Genomic DNA, 21,275 nt, shown 5'->3' with positions numbered 1-21,275 from the left:
AATAGAATGGCAACTTTTTAAAAAATAAGCCTTCCACAACGGATCACAGAACAAAGATGTCATATATAAGTGCCTTTAAATACCGGCTTCTTTTTTTTTTTTTTTAACAGCACCAGTCATTTTGTAGACCGCTGTGTACCACAGACACTGGGGCCAGACCAGAGCTACCAGGAAGACACATCCCAGGTGTATACTCTTCTCAGGACTCTACCTATCATGGGCCAGGGAGGGAATACATACAGGAGTTGGCCAAGGCTGCACTAGTGTGTCGATCCCTGCACTTCTGGGCTCATATCTGCAGCTGAAGAAGCAAACTGCTTTCTTGTTCTTTGCTGTTGCCATGAGGCTGAATGTTTGTCTGCCCCAGCAGTTGACAATGGTCTGAAATGCTTGAGGACAGAGAACCCAATCTCCTGTGTCCAGAGTATATCTGCTGAGGAAGTCCATCCATATGTTTTGTACTCCGGCGACATAGGCCACTGAAATGGCCAGAAGATGAGCTTCCACCCAACGGAAGAAGGCCATCGTCTCCATCTAGAACCCTACACTCCTGGTGCCTCCTTGCCTGTTGATGTAAGCCACTGCCAAGGCATTGTCCAAAAACACTAAGACCATCTTGTTTGTTAACTAGGGCTGACAATGCTTCACTGCTAAGTGGATGGCTCAGAGTTCCAGCCTGTTGATGGACCAATGGCACTGAGATGAAGACCACCGCCCCTGAACAGGACAGTCCTTGCAATGCACTCTCCAACTCAAAACCTCAACAACTGTGGATGTGGCCACCAGGTCATGCTGCAGAGGGCAGATGTCGCCAGGGTAGTAGAACATGCAGAGTCCTTCTGCGGGGACCAGCTAGACAGAAGAGAGTGTTGTAGGGGATGCATATGTGCTCTTGCCCAAGGCATTACTTCTAATGTGGCAGCCATCGAACCCAAAACTTGAAGATATTCCAAGGCCGACAGCCTCTGTTGTGCCAGGAAAGCCAAAATTTGGTCCCAAAGCTTCTGTTTGCATGTCTCTGGAAGTAACACTCAACCTTTCTCCATGTCGAATCAGACACCCAGGTACTCCAGTGACTGAACTGGCTGTGTGGTTCTTTTTCAAGTTGACAATCCAGCCCAGACTCTGAAGAGTCACCATGACAGGCTGGACCACTCTCTTCGCTTCCTCCCTTGAGGAGGCTCTGCAGGTGGACAAGCCAACCCTTTTTGCGGAGATGGGCTGCCATCACAATCATCACCTTGGTGAAGGTTCACAGCGCTGTGGCAAGACCAAAGAGCAGAGTCGTGAATTGAAAATGCTGTTCCAGGGCATGAGATCGCAGGAAATGCCTGTGATCTGCAAAGATGGGGATGTGTAGATATGCCTCAGTCAGGTCCAAAACTGCCAGGAACTCCCCTGGCTGTACAGAAGTAATGACCAACTGAAGCATCTCCATCTGAAAAAGGGTCACTTTGAGAGACACATTGACATACTTGAGGTCCAGGAACGGACTCCAATCCTCAGAGCCTTTCTTAGGCATGACAAAGTATATGGAGTATCTGCTGGAGCCCAAGTCTGCATCTGGCACCCATTCAATCGCCTGACTATCTAGCAATCCACTTAGGGTCACCTGGACCTGGGCATCTCTTTCTGGTTGGTCCGCTGGGGAGTCCATGAACAGGCAGAGAGGGGATAGGCAAACGGCCGTTGGATTTGTACAATACAGCAAAAGCTTGCTTCATCAGTTGGCCCTGAAGCGGTGGTTACGAATAACACTCCACGAAATGCTGGCCACGTTGGCAAGACTTGAAACATAGCGCTGATTGCAATGATACTATGATTAAGCTAAGTAAAACCTATTACAATTTAGATTGTTGAGATATAGTCTCGCAACGCTGAATTAGTGCATTCTATATAGTAAAAGGAAATAAGTATATTCAAAAAAATTTTTCTGTAGACAATGATTTTTTAGAATAAGTTATTGATAGACTAAAAGAAAAAAAGTGATAAATAATATACACATTAAGAATTAATATTTTATTGTCTGGAATACGGCCAATGATTGGAGCTAAGGAGCTGGAAAACTACGCGGATCTTTGTGGTCAGTCTGTGACTTGCGTAGGCTCCGTGACTGAGGCCTTTCTAGTAATAGTTATAGAGTGTATTTTATATGCACTTTTTCACTAAAGTGGGAAATTGTTGGTCTTTATTATTTATAGTATTTTTCCACTAAGGGAGTTTAGTGTAGTGTATTAACTATAATTATAGTCCTGAACACTAGCCATGAGATCATCCAACCCCTGGCCAAATAATATATTGCCCCTAAAAAGAAATATGCTGAGGGTGGCTTTGGACACAGAGTCCCCAGCCCAATGTCTGAACCACAATATCTGGCAGGCAGACACAGAATAAGCAGGGCTCTTGCCCACCACCATGAGAAGAACATTTAGAGCATCAGCCATACAATCCACTCCCATCAGCAACAGCTGGTAAGGGGACTGTGAAGATGCTCATCTGGGGTCACACAATTTAAAATGGCATATTCAAGCAACAAAGGAGGCTGCTGCAGCAGCCTTAACCACCAGAGTCAAAGCCTCAAACTGCCTTTTGAGCAACATGTCCAGCCCGCGATCCTGCTGATCCTTGAGCACCACTCCTCCTTCACTGGGTAGGGACCTGAGCCACCAAAAAGTCCACTTTAGGCATAGAAAACGTCTGCTGGAACTCTGGGTTCAAAGGATATAACTTGGACAATACTTTTTGCCACCTTAAGGGAGCCTTCATGGCTCTCCAAGTGCTCAGAGATCAGGACTTTCATATCTGGATGCCACGGAAAGGCGGTAGGCTAAGAGCGGATCCCACTAAGCAGAGAACATTCGGTTGTAAGCTGAGGAGGATCAATTTTGAGCTCCTTCAGAAACTCAATAAGGAGGTCCGTAAAGGCAGTAGACTTGAACAGTTTGTGAACAAAGGGATCCTCACACTGGTCCACAGCAGTACTCACTGCCTGGTCCATTTCACTGCGAACCGCATCATCCTTAACTGAGGTTTCACTCTGGGGAAAAAGGCAAAGCATCCAAATCATCCTCCTGACAACAGATTAAGATCAGGAGCTTTATATCAGCCCAGGCTCCGTTTCCCTTGTGGTTTTTTGTTTTTCCCCTCCCTAATGTCCTTCTCCCTATATGTTTTCTTTACTATTCATAATTTGTATTTCTTATCCTTCTTCCCTCCTACTGTCCTGTCTTGTAAGTCATATTTATAAAATTTTGTCTGCCTTTGATTATGTAACTCAATATTTTTATTTTCTGTACATCGCTTAGAAATTAATATAAGCAATTAATCAAATATGCAATAAACTTGAAACTTAAACTTGAACCCCCTTCAAGAGGAGGGTTAAAGCTAAAATTGTTCCCCAACCGTTCCAACAATCTCTTAGCAGCCTTAATGAGATGGTCGGAGGTTGAATCCGAGGTTCCTTCCTCACCATCTTGCGGAACATGTGGTGCAAGGGAACTCCTCCGGTGCCTAATCATAGCAAACTATGCATGTAATTATGATATTGGAGCCTGGGACTCCATCTCTGGTGGGTTAGAATAAAAAATGAGGCATTTTGAGGAAATTTGAGAACTTAGAATTCAAATTGGGAAAATCCAAGATGGTGATCGCCAGGATTTCCCACTTAAAAAACAGCTGTAACTCCACCAAAGGACAGCCAAAACCAGCAATTAAGACTTTTGGGGTGGGGAAACAAGGCTACATCAAAATATCACAAAAACCACAAATTCAGATCCACCCCACATACTGCCCTGTGGACTGTTGACAGCCCTATTCACTGACCAGACGCTGGGAAAGGAATGTTGCAGCCTGTCTCAGCAACTCTAAGGGTAGCTGGAAATCAGAGAGGACCTCTGCCACCAGGAAGCTGCAAGTCGGGCTACTGCCAGACTGAGTCTTAACCCCCAAGACCAGGATCCAAACACTACGAGGAGGGGGGAGGAAAATGCAGCCAACACCGTGAGCACTCCAAAGAAATGCATTTGGTGTCTAAACAGCCTGCACTAATACTCCTGATCAAAGTCAAGGAGTAAGTAAACAGAAGTGCAAAAACCCTGGGCTCCACAGTTCAAGCAGGCTGGTTGAGCAGGTCCCCATAAGATGCAATTGTCAGCTGCAGACCAAAATCTGCTCCTCTCGTGCAGGCTAGGAAATCACCAGAGCTGTGCTGGAACACGAAATTTGGGGAAAGAAATGTAAAAAAACTCACAAAAAAGAAGACCGAGCAGATCAAAGTTGCTCCTGAAGGCTCACTTATAGAAGAAATAACTGACTGGGGGGCAGCAGAGAGCAAGGAGAAGGAGGAGATGCTGAAAACTGTGATCGGTATCGGCTGCAATGGACTCACATAAGCAGGTCGGAGACCCCTGGTTCAGTATACCATCTCTATTGCACTGAAAAGGGAGAACTGTTGAGCATGGGTGTCTGAGTGAGAGGGAAAGAGAGATTGTGCACATAGGGAAATGAAGAAAGAGGAGAATTGTTGGGCATAGGGAGTGAAAAAGAATTGTTGGACATGGTGGTGAGAGAGGAGTGAGGCAGAGATGCAAGGGGAAGTGTGAGATAATGAGAAATGTTTGATGTGGCGATGGAGAGGGATGCAAGAGGGGCTCAATGAGGTGGAGAAGGTGGGAAGAATATTAGGATCTGACTTTGGGAGGGAAAAAGAAAGGTTTTCCACTATTCTATGCTCAGAGGCAAAGCTTCCAGGTCAGCCACGGACAGCGTGTAGGAAACGCTGCCTGCGGCTTTGTGAAGAGAAACAAGTACGGCTGGAAGGAATGAGGGGGGAGCTGGCCAGAACAGGTAAACACCCATAGGAAGGAGGCACAAACTTGTGTCATAGAACAGAGAGGCACTTTCCATCCCCACAGCAGCAGAGCCCAATGTCTATCCCTTCCATTTAAACTACAGTGCTTTAATAGTAGAGGGAAGGCGGGTTTCCGGGAGGGGGGGGGGGTCCTTAAATTAGAAAAGGATTGTCTTGTTCAAGGTGTTTGTTCAGTAGATCACCAGATATGGCAGAAATTGTACTTTGCCTGTGGCATTCTGGAAACTGAATAAAGATTCTTGCAAAAATAAACCAACAAGGGCTACTGGGAAAATGCTTTGTATGGTCTATAAAACTTTGGTGCTCAACAAACAAAACTGTAGCATGAGAAAGCAGGAGCAAACACTACATTTTTGAAATGGAATGCTTTCTTTTATATTCTCTTGGTCAATAAAATTACGGGCCATAATTATGCCATATAGCCATCATTCCAAGCCTAAAAGAATGATGTGGTCTAACACATAAAAGCAATCTGTCTGTTGCTTCTGCAACACTTATTACCAAACAAGCAGCTGGTGATTCTTTACAATAGATTAAAGTCAATACTTTTACAACTAGCTTTTAAGTGTTACACACAGGTATATTAACATGGCAACCTCAATACTTTGCTCTCCCAGAAAAATAAAAGGCTTATTCATGTCATTATTTACTTTAAATTTTGCAGTGTTTGCTGTTCAAAAGCAGCTATCCTCAGATCCATCCATTCCTTTCACAAGCAAAGTGGCAGCAAACTATGTATTTTCTCCTAATTCTAGGAAAAACAGGCAGGTTCTTATTGAGCAGGAAGAATATAAGACCAGGAGTATGCTTTATGCATGTTGGACTACAAGCATCTATTAAATCATATAACAGTTGTTTAAATTTTGTATACCAACATATCAAAGTCTAGCTGTTCAGTATCTCATCTACTTCCTACTGTGTCTTCATCATTAGTACTTTACTTTAACAGGTAAATTTCTCTCTCAAAATATTTTTGTATGGACCTTCAGGTAGCAATCAGGCAAACAGAGCCAGTTGCTTAAACTCTACATCAATCCAATCTTTATTCATAATTTATTAAATCTGTGTATGTCTTTTTCTTTTTTCTTTTTCATATTAATATAAATTAAAAGGAACCTCACTTAACTTATAATTTATATTAATATGAAAAAGAAAAAGACATACACAGATTTATTTAATAAATTATGAATAAAGATTGGACTGATGTAGAGTTTAAGCAACTGGCTCTGTTTGCCTGATTGCTACCTGAAGGTCCATACAAAAATATGAAAAAGAAATTTACCTGTTAAAGTAAAGTACTAATGATGAAGACACAGTAGGAAGTAGATGAGATACTGAACAGCTAGCCTTTGATATGTTGGTGTACAAAATTTAAACAACTGTTATATGATTTAATTGATGGCACAGCAGTGACATCCGTTTTTGGCATTTAGTGTTGGGACTACAAGCATGACAGCCTTTATTGGTCCAACACAAGATTAAGGGCTCCTTTTACGAAGGTGCGCTAGCGGTTTTATCGTACGCACCGGATTAGTGCGCGCTAGCCAAAAATCTACCGCCTGCTCAAAAGGAGGCGGTAGCGTCTAGCAAACGCGGCAATTTAGCGTGTGCTATTCCATGCGTTAAGGCCCTAGCACACCTTCGTAAAAGGAGCCCTAAGAGATGCTAAATTATGTCATACTTTCACAACCACATCTAATTCCTTCTTCTAAGGTCACAGTAGAAGGTATTTACTTAACATCGTGTACCTGGACTTTAGCAAAGCATTCGATAGCGTACCACACCGCAGGTTACTGAGCAAGATGAGTTCTATAGGATTAGGTAACACATTGACGAAATGGGTTGGGAGCTGGCTTGGAGGTAGGCTCCAAAGGGTGGTGGTGAACGGCACCCCCTCCGAAATGACGGAGGTGATTAGTGGAGTACCACAGGGCTCAGTCTTGGGCCCAATCCTATTCAACATCTTTATAAGAGACTTGGCAGAAGGGCTTCGAGGTAAAATAACATTATTCGCCGATGACGCCAAACTGAGTAATGTAGTGGGAAAATGCACAACAGACGAAGATTCAGTGCCCGACAACATGATGCATGACCTACTCCTACTGGAGCGATGGTCTAGGACATGGCAACTCAACTTCAATGCCAAAAAATGCAAAGTTATGCAACTGGGCAGCCAGAATCCATGCAAGTCTTATACCCTTAATGGCGAGATCCTAGCAAAAACGGTAGCAGAACGAGACTTGGGGGTAATCGTCAGTGAGGACATGAAGTCTGCCAATCAAGTGGAGCAGGCTTCGTCCAAGGCAAGACAAATCATGGGCTGCATACGAAGGGGTTTCGTGAGTCGTAAGGCGGAATTCATTATGCCATTGTATAGATCCATGGTGAGGCCCCACCTGGAATACTGTGTGCAATTCTGGAGGCCGCATTATCGCAAGGATGTGCTGAGACTGGAGTCGGTGCAAAGAATGGCCACCCGGATGGTCTCGGGACTCAAGGATCTACCATACGAAAAACGGCTTGACAAATTACAGCTATACTCGCTCGAGGAGCGCAGAGAGAGGGGGGACATGATCGAGACGTTCAAGTATCTTACGGGCCGCATCGAGGCGGAGGAAGATATCTTCTTTTTCAAGGGTCCCACGACAACAAGAGGGCATCCGTTGAAAATCAGGGGCGGGAAACTACGAGGTGACACCAGGAAATTCTTTTTCACTGAAAGAGTGGTTGATCGCTGGAATAGTCTTCCACTACAGGTGATTGAGGCCAGCAGCGTGCCTGATTTTAAGGCCAAATGGGATCGGCACATGGGATCTATTCACAGGGCAAAGGTAGGGGAGGGACATTAAGGTGGGCAGACTAGATGGGCCGTGGGCCCTTATCTGCCGTCTATTTCTATGTTTCTATGTTTCTAACCTACCTGCTGTTGCTCCTCCTGCATCACTACAGGGCAGTGTAGGTTTAGTCTGTGGGTAGAAAAGAGAAAACCAATAAACCAACTACAATTTCAGAAGATGAAGCACAAGAAAGCCTCGAAAGCTGTCCATCCCAGAAAGACTTCAGTTTATCAAGTTTATCAGTGTCATCCCCCACATCTGCCATAATATTCTGAGAGATTTACACTGATAGCATTTAAAAAAAAAAAAAGCAAACACAAGACCATACTTGCAAGATATGCATTGTCATAGATAAACAATATTGGACTTATAATTGAATATGCACAATCAAGGAAGTATTACAGTAGTATCTCGGTTAACCAGGTCTCAGTTAACCGGGACTCTCACACAACCGACAAAAAAATAAAAAAATCGCCGGTGGGAAAAAAATGTCCCCTAAAGCACCAGCAGCAGCCTGAGCCGCAAATCCTTCTTCCCTCAAGTCCTGAAGCACTAGCATGGCAGCAGTACTGAGCCACAAAGCCCTTCTCCCTCCCTCAAGCCCTGAAGTGGCAGAAGCAAGCGGTGGGTCCTGAGCTACAAACTCTCTCCTCCTTACCCGAGCGCAGCCAGTTAGCAGGAGGCAGCCTCGAAACAGGCTGCTCGCAGCCAGCCCTGGGAAGATCTTTCCTCTGATGCATCAGAAGTGACACGTCAGAGGAAAGGCACATGTTTTGAGGCTGCCTCCTTCTAACCGGATGCACTCCGGTAAGAAAGGGAGATGGAGGGAGGGAGCAAGGGAGTTTATGGCTCAGGACCGCCACCTGCTTCTGCCACTTCAAGGCTTGAGGGAGGGAGGAGGGCTTTGCGGCTCTCAACTGTTGCCACGTTGGTGCTTTGAGGCAGGAGGGGGGAAGGCGGAAATTGACAGCATGTTAGACAAGATTTCTAACACTCTCAATTAACCAGACAAACAGTTGATTAACTGAGATTCTACTGTACTTGAAATCAATCTATAACGAAGGAATGTTTATTTCAGTTCTAGTTTCTGGGATCCGAAAACTTTTAGGGTTGATAAAAAATGGGTAAACATTCTTGCAAAGGGTAATGGCCAAGCTTTCCTCAATACTTTATAAATGCATGGCTTAAATTTTAAATTAAATGCACTTCTCATTGGTAACCAGTATAGAGGCCCTTTTACATAGGTATGTAATGGGCATTGTAGCTAATTTTTAGTAAAAGGGCACCATAATGGGATTAGCACAGGGGTAATACATGCATTATATGGTGTTCCTGAAATCATCCAAGCAGCATAGCTCTGAATCAACTCTGTGAACACCAAACTACAGTAATACTGATACTGTGTGGAAATCATCCACTGTAAGAAATCATCCAAGCAGCATAGCTCTGAATCAACTCTGTGAACACCAAACTACAGTAATACTGATACTGTGTGGAAATCATCCACTGTAAGAAAGACAATCTATTTAAGTCTTAATTTAAAGAAAAGCAGCCTTTGTCATTTGTTTCATGTGATCTAAGTGTCAACTTATCCAATACTACAACTACTACTAGAGCTTTCTTTTTTTTTTTTGGGGGGGGGGGTTAGTAAGAAATTTAATTTTGAACCATTCAATTGAAAGCATTTATTTACAAAAGCTATGAGGGAACTTAGCATAGTACATACAGTATGTTTTAACCCTTCCCCCCTTAAGATGATATAGTTGACCCACACATTTGCCAAATATGTCTGCACATTTCTTGTTCTCTTTTTATGGCGGTGTATTTTGAGAATGTTCTACTGTGATCCACCTTGTGAAAGGCAGGATATAAATAAATGATAAACTATTTTCAATCAATGTAAGCAATGTTGGATGGCTCCAGATATAACTCCTATCAATCTCTGTTGTACAGGGAAATTAAATCGTAGTCTTGTCAACATTATATATAAAAAACAAAACCCAGTTTTGACAATGCAATACTTCACAGGAAAATCATAGGTATAAATTAAACAATGGGATAGACAATGATGATCCTTGTGGTATAACTCTAATGACTGAGAACCATCCTGATTGATGACCACCATGTTTCATTTATAGCTGTCACTTAAATAGGATTTTAAATATATCAACATGTCTTCCTTAATCCCAAAAGCTTCCAACTCTTGACGCAAGATCTGACTAATTACCACTATTGAACACTGAGGGAATATCTAAAAATACTGCTATGTCTGCATCTAATGAAAATAACTAATTATGAATGGCAGTAATTTAAAAAGTTTGTGAATTATAGTATAGAACTCAAAGACATTTATGCAAAATTCCTTATTGCTCAAGGTAGTCCAATTGGTAAACATTATTTTTGATAACCTTCCAACAGTTTATTTGACATACTCCCCTAACTCCTGGGTCTGAGTACTTTGCAACAATAGAGTGTGTGTCATTTCACAGATAAAAACATACTCCCAGATTCTTTAACTGGTGTCGAAGTCGGCGGCTGCCTTAAAAGCAGTCACCGATTGCGTGTCACTGTCAATCACACAACAGCGACTGTTAGAGAATTGAACCACAAAAATCGAAATGGTCCAGAACTTGCAATCAGCTGATCCAGTCTCATTTCCTCTTTCCTTCCCTCCCACCAATCCCCCCTCCAAAGAGAGCCCGACACCCCAGCCCCCCTGACACCCCTCACCTCCTCAAACATCCCCCCCCCCCCGGTACCTTTCGATGAAATATCAGCAGGAGGGTTGGTCTACTCCCTCCTGCAGATAGGACCGCCTCTTCAACTTGGTGGATCTTCCCCCTCCCTGGGATTCACTGGGAAGGGTCTAAGGCCCTAAGCCAATCAGGAATTCTATGAGTGTCGGGAGCAGTGCGGAGCATTCAGCGCGGCTCCCTGCACTAAAAACCACTATTACGATTTAGTAAAATCAATCCAGACTTCTTACCAGTAACAAGATTATTGTAAAATTGCCAGAAGTTATATATTTGAAATACAATGAACGCTAGTTATTTCCCCTCCTCTATCACCAACCCGACCATGAGCAGTTAAACACATTTCTTCTCCTGATTCTTCAGCTGATCCAGCTTGCACATTATACACTAATATGAGGGGTGCTGAAAAGTTCTCAGCCCAACTGACTTCCTAAATTCTGAGCGTTATTTTGCCACTGTAGCTGAAAAGAATGTTATTTGCAAATGGCCAATTTGCAGAATCATGCTGCTATGCTTTAACATTGTTTCAGATCATTGATTGAACCATGTCAACAAAAAAGTGTGGAATTTTCAAGTGCAGAACTCCGAGCCATCATGAAGTTCCTATTACTGCAGAAGAAAACTGCAAAGGAAATCCACGAACATTTGATGCAAACACCACTGAGTGACAAAATGCCCATCACATTCCACAGTGAAGAAGGGGTGTGCAAACTTTCAGCATGGAGATTGAGATTGAAGATGCAGCAAGGGCTGGGAGGCCTCAAACAGTGTCAAGTTGTGAAATTGCTGACCATATCCATGACTTGATTTGGGCAGATCGGCGAATATTGGCTAAAACAATTGCCGAGACACTACAGATATCCAGGGAATGTGTTGGGTGTATAATCCACAAACAGCTGGGTATGCAGAAGCTGTCAGCCAAGTGGGTGTCCAAATGTTTGAATGCTTACAAGAAACAACATAAAATGGACACTTCCAAGTTGATTTTGCAGCATTTTCAGCGAACTGGTGCCAACTCTTTGGAACAACTAGTTACTGTTGATGAAACATGGTTATACCACTATGATCCTGAGACAAAACAACAGTTCATGCAATGACAGCACTCAGGTTCTCCAAGGCCAAGGAAATTCAAGACCCAAAAGTCAGAAGGAAAGGTCAAGGCCACAGTGTTTTGGGATCAGTAAGGTATTGTAAGGACTATCTTTCAAGGGATCAAACAATTAGGGTCCGATTCTGTATAGGATGCCAGTATTGGCAGCTGCCTAAGAAGCGGCCACCGATTACATGTCAATCACGCAGAATCATGTCTACATACCCCGACAAATGCCTTAAACATAGGCCAACATTTTAGGCATCTGTCTCCTGATGCTTAAACCCACCCAAGGCCACTTCTGGGCGAAACCATGCCCACATCCCGCCTTGGACATGCTTAAGCATACCTGCGCATCTCCGCAGACACATCAGATGCCTTCCTCGGCAGCATTTTTTCTAAAAACATACATCCCAATTAGCTGCCAAATGGTAGTAGGACTCCTACCACTGCCTAAAATCGGGATGCATAGTTCGAGAATCAGCCCCTTAATGCAGAATACTACTGTAACTTATTGTGCCAATTAAAGGAGGCAATGAAAAAAAAAGAAATGGAAGCTGTAGAAAGTTCTCTTTTTCACCTGCACCTGCTCACAAGGCCGGCAAAATGATGGATATTCTGACACAGTTGTGGTTTCAGTGCCTAGACCATTCACCTACTCACTAGATCTTGCTTCATCTGACTATTTTCCGATTCCAAACCTTACAGAGTTTGAAAGGGTAACAATTTTCAAGTGATTTAGAGGTGATTGCAGCAGCGAAGCAGTATTTCAGTGACTAGATATTAGTCTTTTTTGGAAGGGTTACAGAAACTTCAGAGGTGTGTTGAACTTAGGAGTGAACATGAGGAATCACTTGTAAATTTCATGGCTCCACGGAATTCCCGTCTTGGTTGGGCCGAGAACTTTTCAGCATCCCCCTTGTATTTCTGTAACGTCACATTGGGATTCTACTCTCTTGAAAAGGTGATATACAATATTAAAATTTCTGGTATACTATTTTAAGAAGGCAAAGCTCTATTTATGCAAGAGTCACTTTCCAACAGAAGAAAAAAAAACAACTGATAAGCAACAATTTGAATCAGGTCAATCTTCACTTGATACAAAGTCAAGTAAGTTTATACTAATGCAGCCCTGAGGAGGTTAAAAGCATTAAATAAGTCTTGTATCATCTTGCATCAGGGAAAGGGATTTGTATACCATCTTTTTGTAGTTTTACAACCATACTCAAAGCCGTTTACATACAGGTACTTCAAGCATTTCCCCTGTCTTTCCTGGTGAGCTCACAATCATCTTGTACCTGGGACAGTGGAGGTGAGCTCACAATCATTTAATGTACCTGGGGGCAGTGCAGGATTAAGTGCCCAGGGCCACAGGGAGCAGTGTGGGGTCTGAGGCTGTAGCTCTAACCACTGCACCACACTCTTCCTGTTCAGTAAATGGGAGGTCCCAAAGGTCAGATATATGCAAAAATTATATGGAAAAGAGAGAAGCACCAGTAAAAAAAATAAGGTTATCTACAGGTTCTATTTTATCAAAATGAGCCTTCCCAATTCTGGTTTTATCCCCACTACACACATGGACTTGCACTGCTTCATGAAATCAGACCTACAGGACTGCAAATCTATATGTGCCATGGAACAAAGCTAGAACTGGATCATTCTGTCCTGAAAAATATGGAGAGAACTAGCAACTCCATTTCCTGTCAACTTTTCTGGGCAACAGAGCATGGATAACACACTGTAAGGAGTTTAAATACCATTTAGGGACAAGCCTGTTAGGCACTTGCAGGCAATCCTCCCAATGGAAGGAGAATGTTTTCCCCTTTTCTTCAGATGTCATTAGGTTTAGGAAACAACTTGCCAAAAGAAAAAAAAAAAGCTTTAAATAGCAAATATAAACCAGTAAAGAAAATATCACCTGTAAGAGGTCCCAGGTCCCATTATTCCATGCATAATTATATTATTCAATGTGTTTACATTTTAAGATTCACCAAAATAAATTGGGGAGGGGGGAGCGGAGAATAATCTTGTGGAAACTGAAAACATGTTTATTTATACCATGAAAATGGGCAAAAGTGACTAATAAAGGGGCTTTCCCGATTTCAACTTCTGCTCATTGCAGATATTTATACTGAATTTCTGGCAATGATAGATTAGGTTGTTACGTCGATAATCTGGAGAAGCTGTTCTGTGGGCCAGGACATCTAGCACTGTGGTTTCCTGCTCAGCACTTCAACTGTAGAAGCGGACTGCTTTCCCATTCTTGGCTGTAGCTATGAGATCCATGTCTGGTTTGTCCCAAGTCTGAACTATGAAAGTAAAAGCCTTCCGAGACAAGAGACCACTCTCTGGGATCCAGAGTCTGCCTGGACATTCTCTACTTCTGCCATGTGGGCTGCTGAGAGGGTCTGCAAATGAAGTTCTGCGCACTGGAACAACATCCAGGCTTCTAAGCGAAGGGAAACACTTCTGGTGCCACCCTGTTTACATAAGACACCGCGGTGGCATTACCCAAAAAACACCCTGACTGCTTTTCCTGTCAGGAAAGACTGCAACAGTAGCAAAGTCAACCAAAAGGCTCTCAGTTCCAGACGACTGATGGACCATTTGCTCTCTGAAGGGGACCTCTTGACTTGAAGAGGGTGATCGCAGCAGAGGGCCCCCCAGCTGCTGTCACCCTTGAGTCGATTCCGAGAGGCATGCCTCTCGCCAAGTTCTACCCTTGGAGCCACCAATGCAGGCTGCACTTTGCCTCTGCCATTCAGGAGCATATCATCTGCAGGGAGTGACATTGTGGAGACCATCTAGACCAGGGGTGGGCAACTCTGGTCCTTGAGAGCTGGAATCCAGTTGGGTTTTCAGGATTTCCCAATGAATATGCATTGAAAGCAGTGCATGCAAATAGATCTCATGTATATTTATTGAGGAAATCCTGAAAACCCAACTGGATTCCAGCCCTCAAGGACCAGAGTTGCCCACCCCTGATCTAGGCAGAAAAGAGTACTGGAGGGGGAGCATAAGAGCCCTCTTCCAGGGCACCACTTCCAAGGAGGCTGCCATTGAGCCCAGCACTTGCAGATACTGCCAGGCCGCGGGGCTTGGATGGGTCAAGATTTCTAGGATTGGCTTCCTGAGCTTATGTTTGCATGGCTCGGGAAGAAAGATGTGGCCCTGTGCTGTGTCAAAGCAGATTCCCAGATAATCCAAGAACTGGGACAGCTGAAAATGACTTTTTTGGAAGCCGACTATCCAGCTCAGGTCCTGTAAGAGGGTCACCACTTACTGAGCTGCACACTTGCAGTCCTCCAGAGAGGGGGGCCCTGATCAGCCAATTGTCCAGGTAAGGATGCACCTGGACATCCATCTGGTGAAGGTGGTCTACTACAACCAACATCACCTTGGTAAAGGTATAGCTGCTGTGGCCAAACTGAAGGGGAGCAACACAACTGGAAGTGGCGCTGGATTACATGAAATCTCAGGTATTTCCTGGAAGCTGGAAAAATGGGAATGTGCAGATATACCTCTGTCAAATCCAGAGATGCAAGGAACTCTCCCGGAGCTACAGCCGCTATGACAGAGCAGACCATCTCCATACAAAAGCAGAGGACCTTTAGGGCCTCACTTAAGACTTCAAATCCAGAATGGGCCTCCAATCTTCTGTGCCTTTCTTTGGCACTTTGAAGTATAAAGAATATCTGCCTGATTCCGATGTGTCTTTGGGAACTGTTTCTATGGCAGGAATGTCTAAGAGTTGTTGCACTGTCACTTGGACTTTGACCTCCTTTTCTGACCATACAACTGGAGAGTCAAGAAACAGATCTGGAGGGGGGTTGAGAAAATTCAATACTGTGCCCCTCCCTGATAATGTCCAGCACCCAACGTTCGGACAACGTTCCCATTTGTCCCAGAATGCTGACAGCTGCCTTCCGATTTGAGGGGCTGCCACCTGTAACTGCCAAATATTTGTCTGGACCCCTGAAAGGACTTCAGTGAAGAGTAGCCAGGGGCAAATTGGTGTGATCTTCTAGAGGAAAGAAAATTGCCTCTACTAGCCTGCTCACTGTCTGATCCTGAGCATTCAACAGGCAGAAAATGGAGTAAGCCAAAACCTTACTCAGGACTCTGATGACATTGTAAAGAGCATCGGCCATGTAATCCACACCCTCCTTGAACATGTGGGGACAGGAGTCCCCAAGCTCCGAAGGAGAAGTCCGCAGTCTGGTATGTCAGGTTCACACGACAAAGGAGGCAGCCACTTCAGCTTTGATACTCAAAGCCAGCACATCAAACTGTCTTTTCAGGATCGCATCCACTCTATGATCCTCTGCATCCTTCAGCATCACTTCACCTTCATTAGGAAGGGAGGTGCGCTTGATCACCTGCAAACCAGCAATGATCAATATAGAATGAGAAACAAAAGCATATGGACTGTCTTTACAGGACATGGCCACTCAAGTATTAGCTGCTGAAAATTAGAAAGTGTTCTAGGAATGGCAACTTGAAGTTCCCAATGTATGCAACCCTTTCCAGACTCCAAGGGGAGTTCAAGAACACAGAACTACTACAGCATTAAGAATGACTAAGGCTCGTCTGGATTCTGTGACAGCTGATGCTGTCATCAAGATACTATGCTGGAATTCAGAATGCCTGAAAGGGGTACCCAAAGGGAAATTCCATGTTCTAGTTCAAAGACCTCACAATCATGTGAAATACAGGGCCATGAAAATTCTGAACTTCTCCCTAAAAGAGTGGATAGTGTGCAGGCTCTTTGCAAAATAACCCTAATACACCCTACAATTAAAAGAAAACACAACTGACCATAAGACTCACCCTAGATTTAGAGGATGAAAACAAGAAAAAAACAAACAAACCCCATTCCGAACCAAATTCTCCTTGCCAGGCTCTGCACCCAACCCCACACTCCTTGCCAAGCTCTGCACCCTGTTTCCCCTCCCTGCCAGGCTCTATACCAAGTCCCCTCTCTGGTGGTCTAGTGGAAAGCTGGGACAAGAGGGATCCATCCCAGCCAACTAATAATTTTTTACACCCCCAGTACCTTTTAAAATTATCCCCCCATACAACTGGTCCAGCAATGATCTTAGCTCTCACACGTTAGCTATTTTATTCTTTTGCTAATGTGGTCCCTGCTAAACAAAATTGGGAAGATCATTACTTTAATTAGTGAGAGAAGAAGCTCGTAGGGTGTCAGAGTACCTTCAAATAAGTATGACCCACTCCTAAAGAAAGAAGCAGCATCTCTCAGAACAAAGTTTAAATTTCGCTAGGACTTCAAATGCTCTTGTATCGTCCCTAATAGAATGAGTTCATTAAAGGCCATCACCAGAATTTGTGCAAAGAACATAAAGAAAGTCCATGATTTTATTTACCCATTCTTGTGTAGCCTACCCTTAGGTAATAACATTTGTGAGTTATCTCACACCGAGCAGAATTAACGAATACGACTATACAATAACCCCAATCCCAACCACCTTGCAGCAAGAAAACAGCAAAGGATCACTGAGGTTGACTAAAACTATAGTGCCTACCCCGCACTCTCCTGTGGTACCTCCAGTTCCTCTCCAAACACACAGATACGCAGGTGAGGATACAGTGTGCCAATTGGCTACAAGATGATTCACTGATTGGTTACAGTAGAAGACTGGTTTTCGCTCATTGGCTGGAGGCAGGTTTTGGAAAAGTCACCAGGGCTCAGTAGTATTACTTCTGGCAACATGGAACCTTACTTCCGAGGTATGTCATAGCGCTCAGTGGCAAGTGATGCATTGTACGCAACAATGCATGAGTCTGGGAGAACGAGTTGGAGGCGGGACGAGGGCAATGATGTCATATTAGCGCCAAAAACTTTGTGCAACAAAAAGGTCGCGGGGGGGGGGGGGTTCGTTGTCAAGAAGTTGAGAGTTATCGCAGCAGGATGACAACTGTGTTGGTTGCGAAAGGTAAAAAAGTCTTTGGTCTGCAAGTATGTGACCCAAATTTTTGCTGCTGTGGGAAGGACTCCCGGGTGTCACGTTAATGCTGTGTGCCTGTTCCCTTTCCCAGTGTCACGGGTCCAAGCGGGAGTGCTCCTGACCTCCATGCTTCTGACCTGTGCGCCGCTAGTGAGGGAAGGATACACATTGGACCACCAGGTATTACGACAGGGGGGGGGGGGGGGTTTAAAATTTGTATCTTCGTTCCATAAGACGCACCAAGATTTCCACCCACTTTTGGATGGAAAAAAAAGTGCGTCTTATGGAGCGAAAAATACAGTATTTCACCCACCTTTTAAGTACAGGAACTGAACTGTTGTGTTTACTGCCATAGAACAGGAAGCATGACAATAACAAAAACAGATCTAACAGCTGACGCATGAAACAGCTGTTTTGAGATTGCAACAAATATTGGAGAAAATGCTCATTCACCTGGAGTACTGTTTGGGGGGCAATGGTAGGAATTATTAAAAAGAAAATAATGTGTATTACTCTATCAACTGAACCTTCCTGTTCAGTTAATGTAAATAATAGAAGGTATTTTCATTCTGTAGAAAAAATAAAGAGACACAATCACTACACAAGACTCCCCACAAAATAAGTTGAACTCCTGGCGTATAGCATTATAATATGATACCATCCATAAGAAAATGAAAGAAAAAGCCTCTGGTAAGGAAAAAAAAACATTCAACCATCCATACATCATAGGCAGAAAAAACTTTTGTTGCCACTACTGTATCAAATAGAATGCTTAGGAAAAATGTGAGAGATAAATAACAATTCAATTGTGCAAATAGATACTGCAAATTAAAAAAAAAAAAACTCTCTCTTTGCACAATTGAATTGTTATTTCTCTCTCACGTTTTTCCTAAACATTCTATTTGATACAGTAGTGGCAACAAAAGTTTTTCTGCCTATGATATATGGATGGTTGAATGTTTTTTTTCCTTACCAGAGGCTTTTTCTTTTGTTTGCTTACGGATGGTATCATATTATAATGCTATATGCCAGGAGTTCAACTTCTTTTGTGCTATATTACCCCATTCCTCTTTCCAAATTTTGTTTTATGAAAAAGAGTTAATTGAAACATATTTTTGTTTAGCTCCAGTAAAAAATATATCCAAAGAAAGTGTGTTTAAGCTTTCAGGAGCACAAGAGACATCCAAAGAAACAACCTGTGTGGTTTTAATAGCAAGAGCAGTTCATTATATTTGCATTTTTTTTACAAAATTTTATTTCTGATCTCCAACTAGACTCTTTTAGAATTTTGCATATGGCGTTATTGCACCATGCTGTGAGTAATAAGTATTTTGGGAGTAATAGGTTAAAATAATCGAAATGGGTGGTAGAACAAGCATTACATTTTGTTGGTGAATAAAGAAAAATCTATCACAATCTGCACAGAATCTGGTCGTATTAAATAAAACGTATGATATAAATGATAAATTGCCGACAAAATAATAGAACAAAGGAAACTGAGCCGAAGGCCACGGGTGAACGGGTACACCTTTCTACCAACGACTTCTGCAACCAGCTGTTGGTCAGCTCATCTCCTGAAAGGGTCTTGTCCCAGGTTCGACTTCACCTCCTGAAACAAAGAGGATTCCTATCGCAGCCAAACTCTCAGCGATGGGACAAGTGGATTAGGGAGTAAACTCTCCAGACGAAAGTAGAATCCTTTCGCTCCCACCAAGAAATAATAATGATGATTTTAAAAAAAACAAAAAAACCACCCCTCTATTCCCCTCACAGAAATGAGTCTTAAATCAAAGGCTTTGGGAAAGTGGTTCAAATTTACAGCGACACACAGAAAACTGCACAGCCCCACTTCTCTCCCCCGACAGCAAATCTACCAGTGAACTGGGCCAAACAAAAAACTAGCACCAAACAATTAAACAGAACCTAGGCCCGGCCAGCCTTAGTCTCCTCCCGGCCTGCTGCGAGTTTCCCAAAACCGGCAGCTCCAGCAGCAGCCAGCGCCTGTTCAACACTTACCCTGTCCAGAGAGACCCACGGTGACTAGCCCCGCACCAGCCCGGGACCTGCAGCTGTTAGTCATGACTAGAGTGAGCGCTCTGCACGCCGGGAATTGTATTTCTTCCGCGAAGTCCCGATAACTGCCGCTCCTGTCAGCCTAGAGATTAAAAACACAAAAAGCAACGTGCCAAACAACTCCACCTCCCAGGGCGCAATACTAAACGGAGCGTATGCGTCCTGACCTTACGTATCACCATCTCATTGCATCACGTTGTCGCTGGCCCGTCTAAACCTGTTACTTTGAAAACAAGACACGTCAGATCTAGATACGTAAATCACACCCCCTAGCAGGAAGTAAAAGACGTGAAATGATGAAGTCATCATTAAGTGCCAGACTGTGAAGTTTTCATTAGCCATATTTGATTTGGGCAACGGTGATGGCTGCCGATGGTTTATATTACTATCTAGGGCAGTGGTTTCAAACTCAAACCCTTTGCAGGGCCACATTTTGGATTTGTTGGTACTTGGAGGGTCTCAGAAAAAAATAGTTAATATCTTATTAAAGAAATGACAATTTTGCATGAGGTAAAACTCTTTATAGTTTCTAAATCTTTCCTTTTGGCTAAGTCTTAATAATAATAATACAGTACTCCCCCCGATATTTGCGGGGGTTCCGTTCTAGGAACCCTCGCAAATACGGTTTTTAGCGGGGGAGATAGGAGAGTGCAGCTGGAGCACTAGCGAGTGAAGGAAATCACTGGTGGTATGCTTAATGTGACCATTTATTTTTTTCATCAAAATGAGGCATCTATTAATATTCAGTCCCGCCCCCAACCCTGCCCTAGCCACACCCCAACCCCACCCTAGCCCCGCCCCAGCTTCGCCCCAATTTCTTCCATTCATTTTTCATGTATACATAATATCTTATTAATTCATAATGGTAACCATAAAATTTTTTTAAAACCACAAAGCATACTATACGCAGAGAAAATAATATAATAATAATAATTTTATTTTTCTATACCGCCATAGTCAGTCGACTTCTAGGCGGTTCACATCTAAAGAGGGCTGGACATTCAGCGAATTACAAATGCATGAGGGGAATGTTACAGAAGAAAAGGGTTGTAGGGGAGAGAATGTAAGGGGGGGGGTAAAAGGTGGGGGGGGGGAAGAAGTGAAAGGGGTAGGAATTGCCTGAAGATTGCTTAGGGTTTGTAAGGGGAAAAAGCGTAGAGAGCGCGGATTGGTCTGTTTAGGTGATGAATTTGTCAAACAGAGTGGTTTTGATAGATTTTCAGAATGCGTTGTAGGTCTGTCTGGTTTTATTTATGTAATTTCCCAGCCAGGATTGTTGTCTGTTAGCTTGGAACATGAAGGTTCTGTCATTTATATTTGGGTGGTTTACAAAAATGTCAAGGCAGATGACTTTAAAATATGCAATGTCACCTCAATAACTATAGAAAAATAGACAAATATAGCACAGATATAAATTCTCAAAACAGACACATTTTGATAACTAAATTGAAAATAAAATCATTTTTCCTACCTTTGCTGTCTGGTGATATCATGAGTCTCTTGTGTTTCCTTCTGACTGTGCATCCTTTCTTTCTGCACTCAGACCCAACAATTGTCCCTTTCTATTCCCTCCCTCCTTCCTTCCTATGTCCTCAGTGCCTCCTTTCTATGTCCTTAGTGCCCCTTCCTATATCCTTAGTGTCCTCAGTTTCTCCTTCCTATGTTCCCCTCACTGCCTTCCAG

The 21,275-nt window shown here is 43.3% G+C and overlaps 1 protein-coding gene across 1 annotated transcript in view; it reads right to left on the bottom strand.

Annotated features, from left to right (window-relative positions):
- The window catches only part of TRABD (TraB domain containing), a 29,434-nt gene extending 9,917 nt beyond the window's left edge, over nt 1-19,517 (bottom strand). Inside the window, exons 1-2 of the mRNA XM_033957541.1 lie at nt 19,443-19,517; nt 7,791-7,836 (exon numbers count right to left, since the gene is read on the bottom strand). Coding sequence (XP_033813432.1) covers nt 7,791-7,811 — 21 coding nt within the window. The 5' untranslated portion in view covers nt 7,812-7,836; nt 19,443-19,517. The remainder of the gene's footprint in view (nt 1-7,790; nt 7,837-19,442) is intronic.
- Nucleotides 19,518-21,275: the final 1,758 nt, after the last annotated feature.

This window comes from Geotrypetes seraphini, chromosome 9 (assembly GCF_902459505.1).
Source record: "Geotrypetes seraphini chromosome 9, aGeoSer1.1, whole genome shotgun sequence".
Lineage (NCBI taxonomy): Eukaryota > Metazoa > Chordata > Amphibia > Gymnophiona > Dermophiidae > Geotrypetes > Geotrypetes seraphini.
This window is presented reverse-complemented; position numbering and strand designations above follow the sequence as displayed.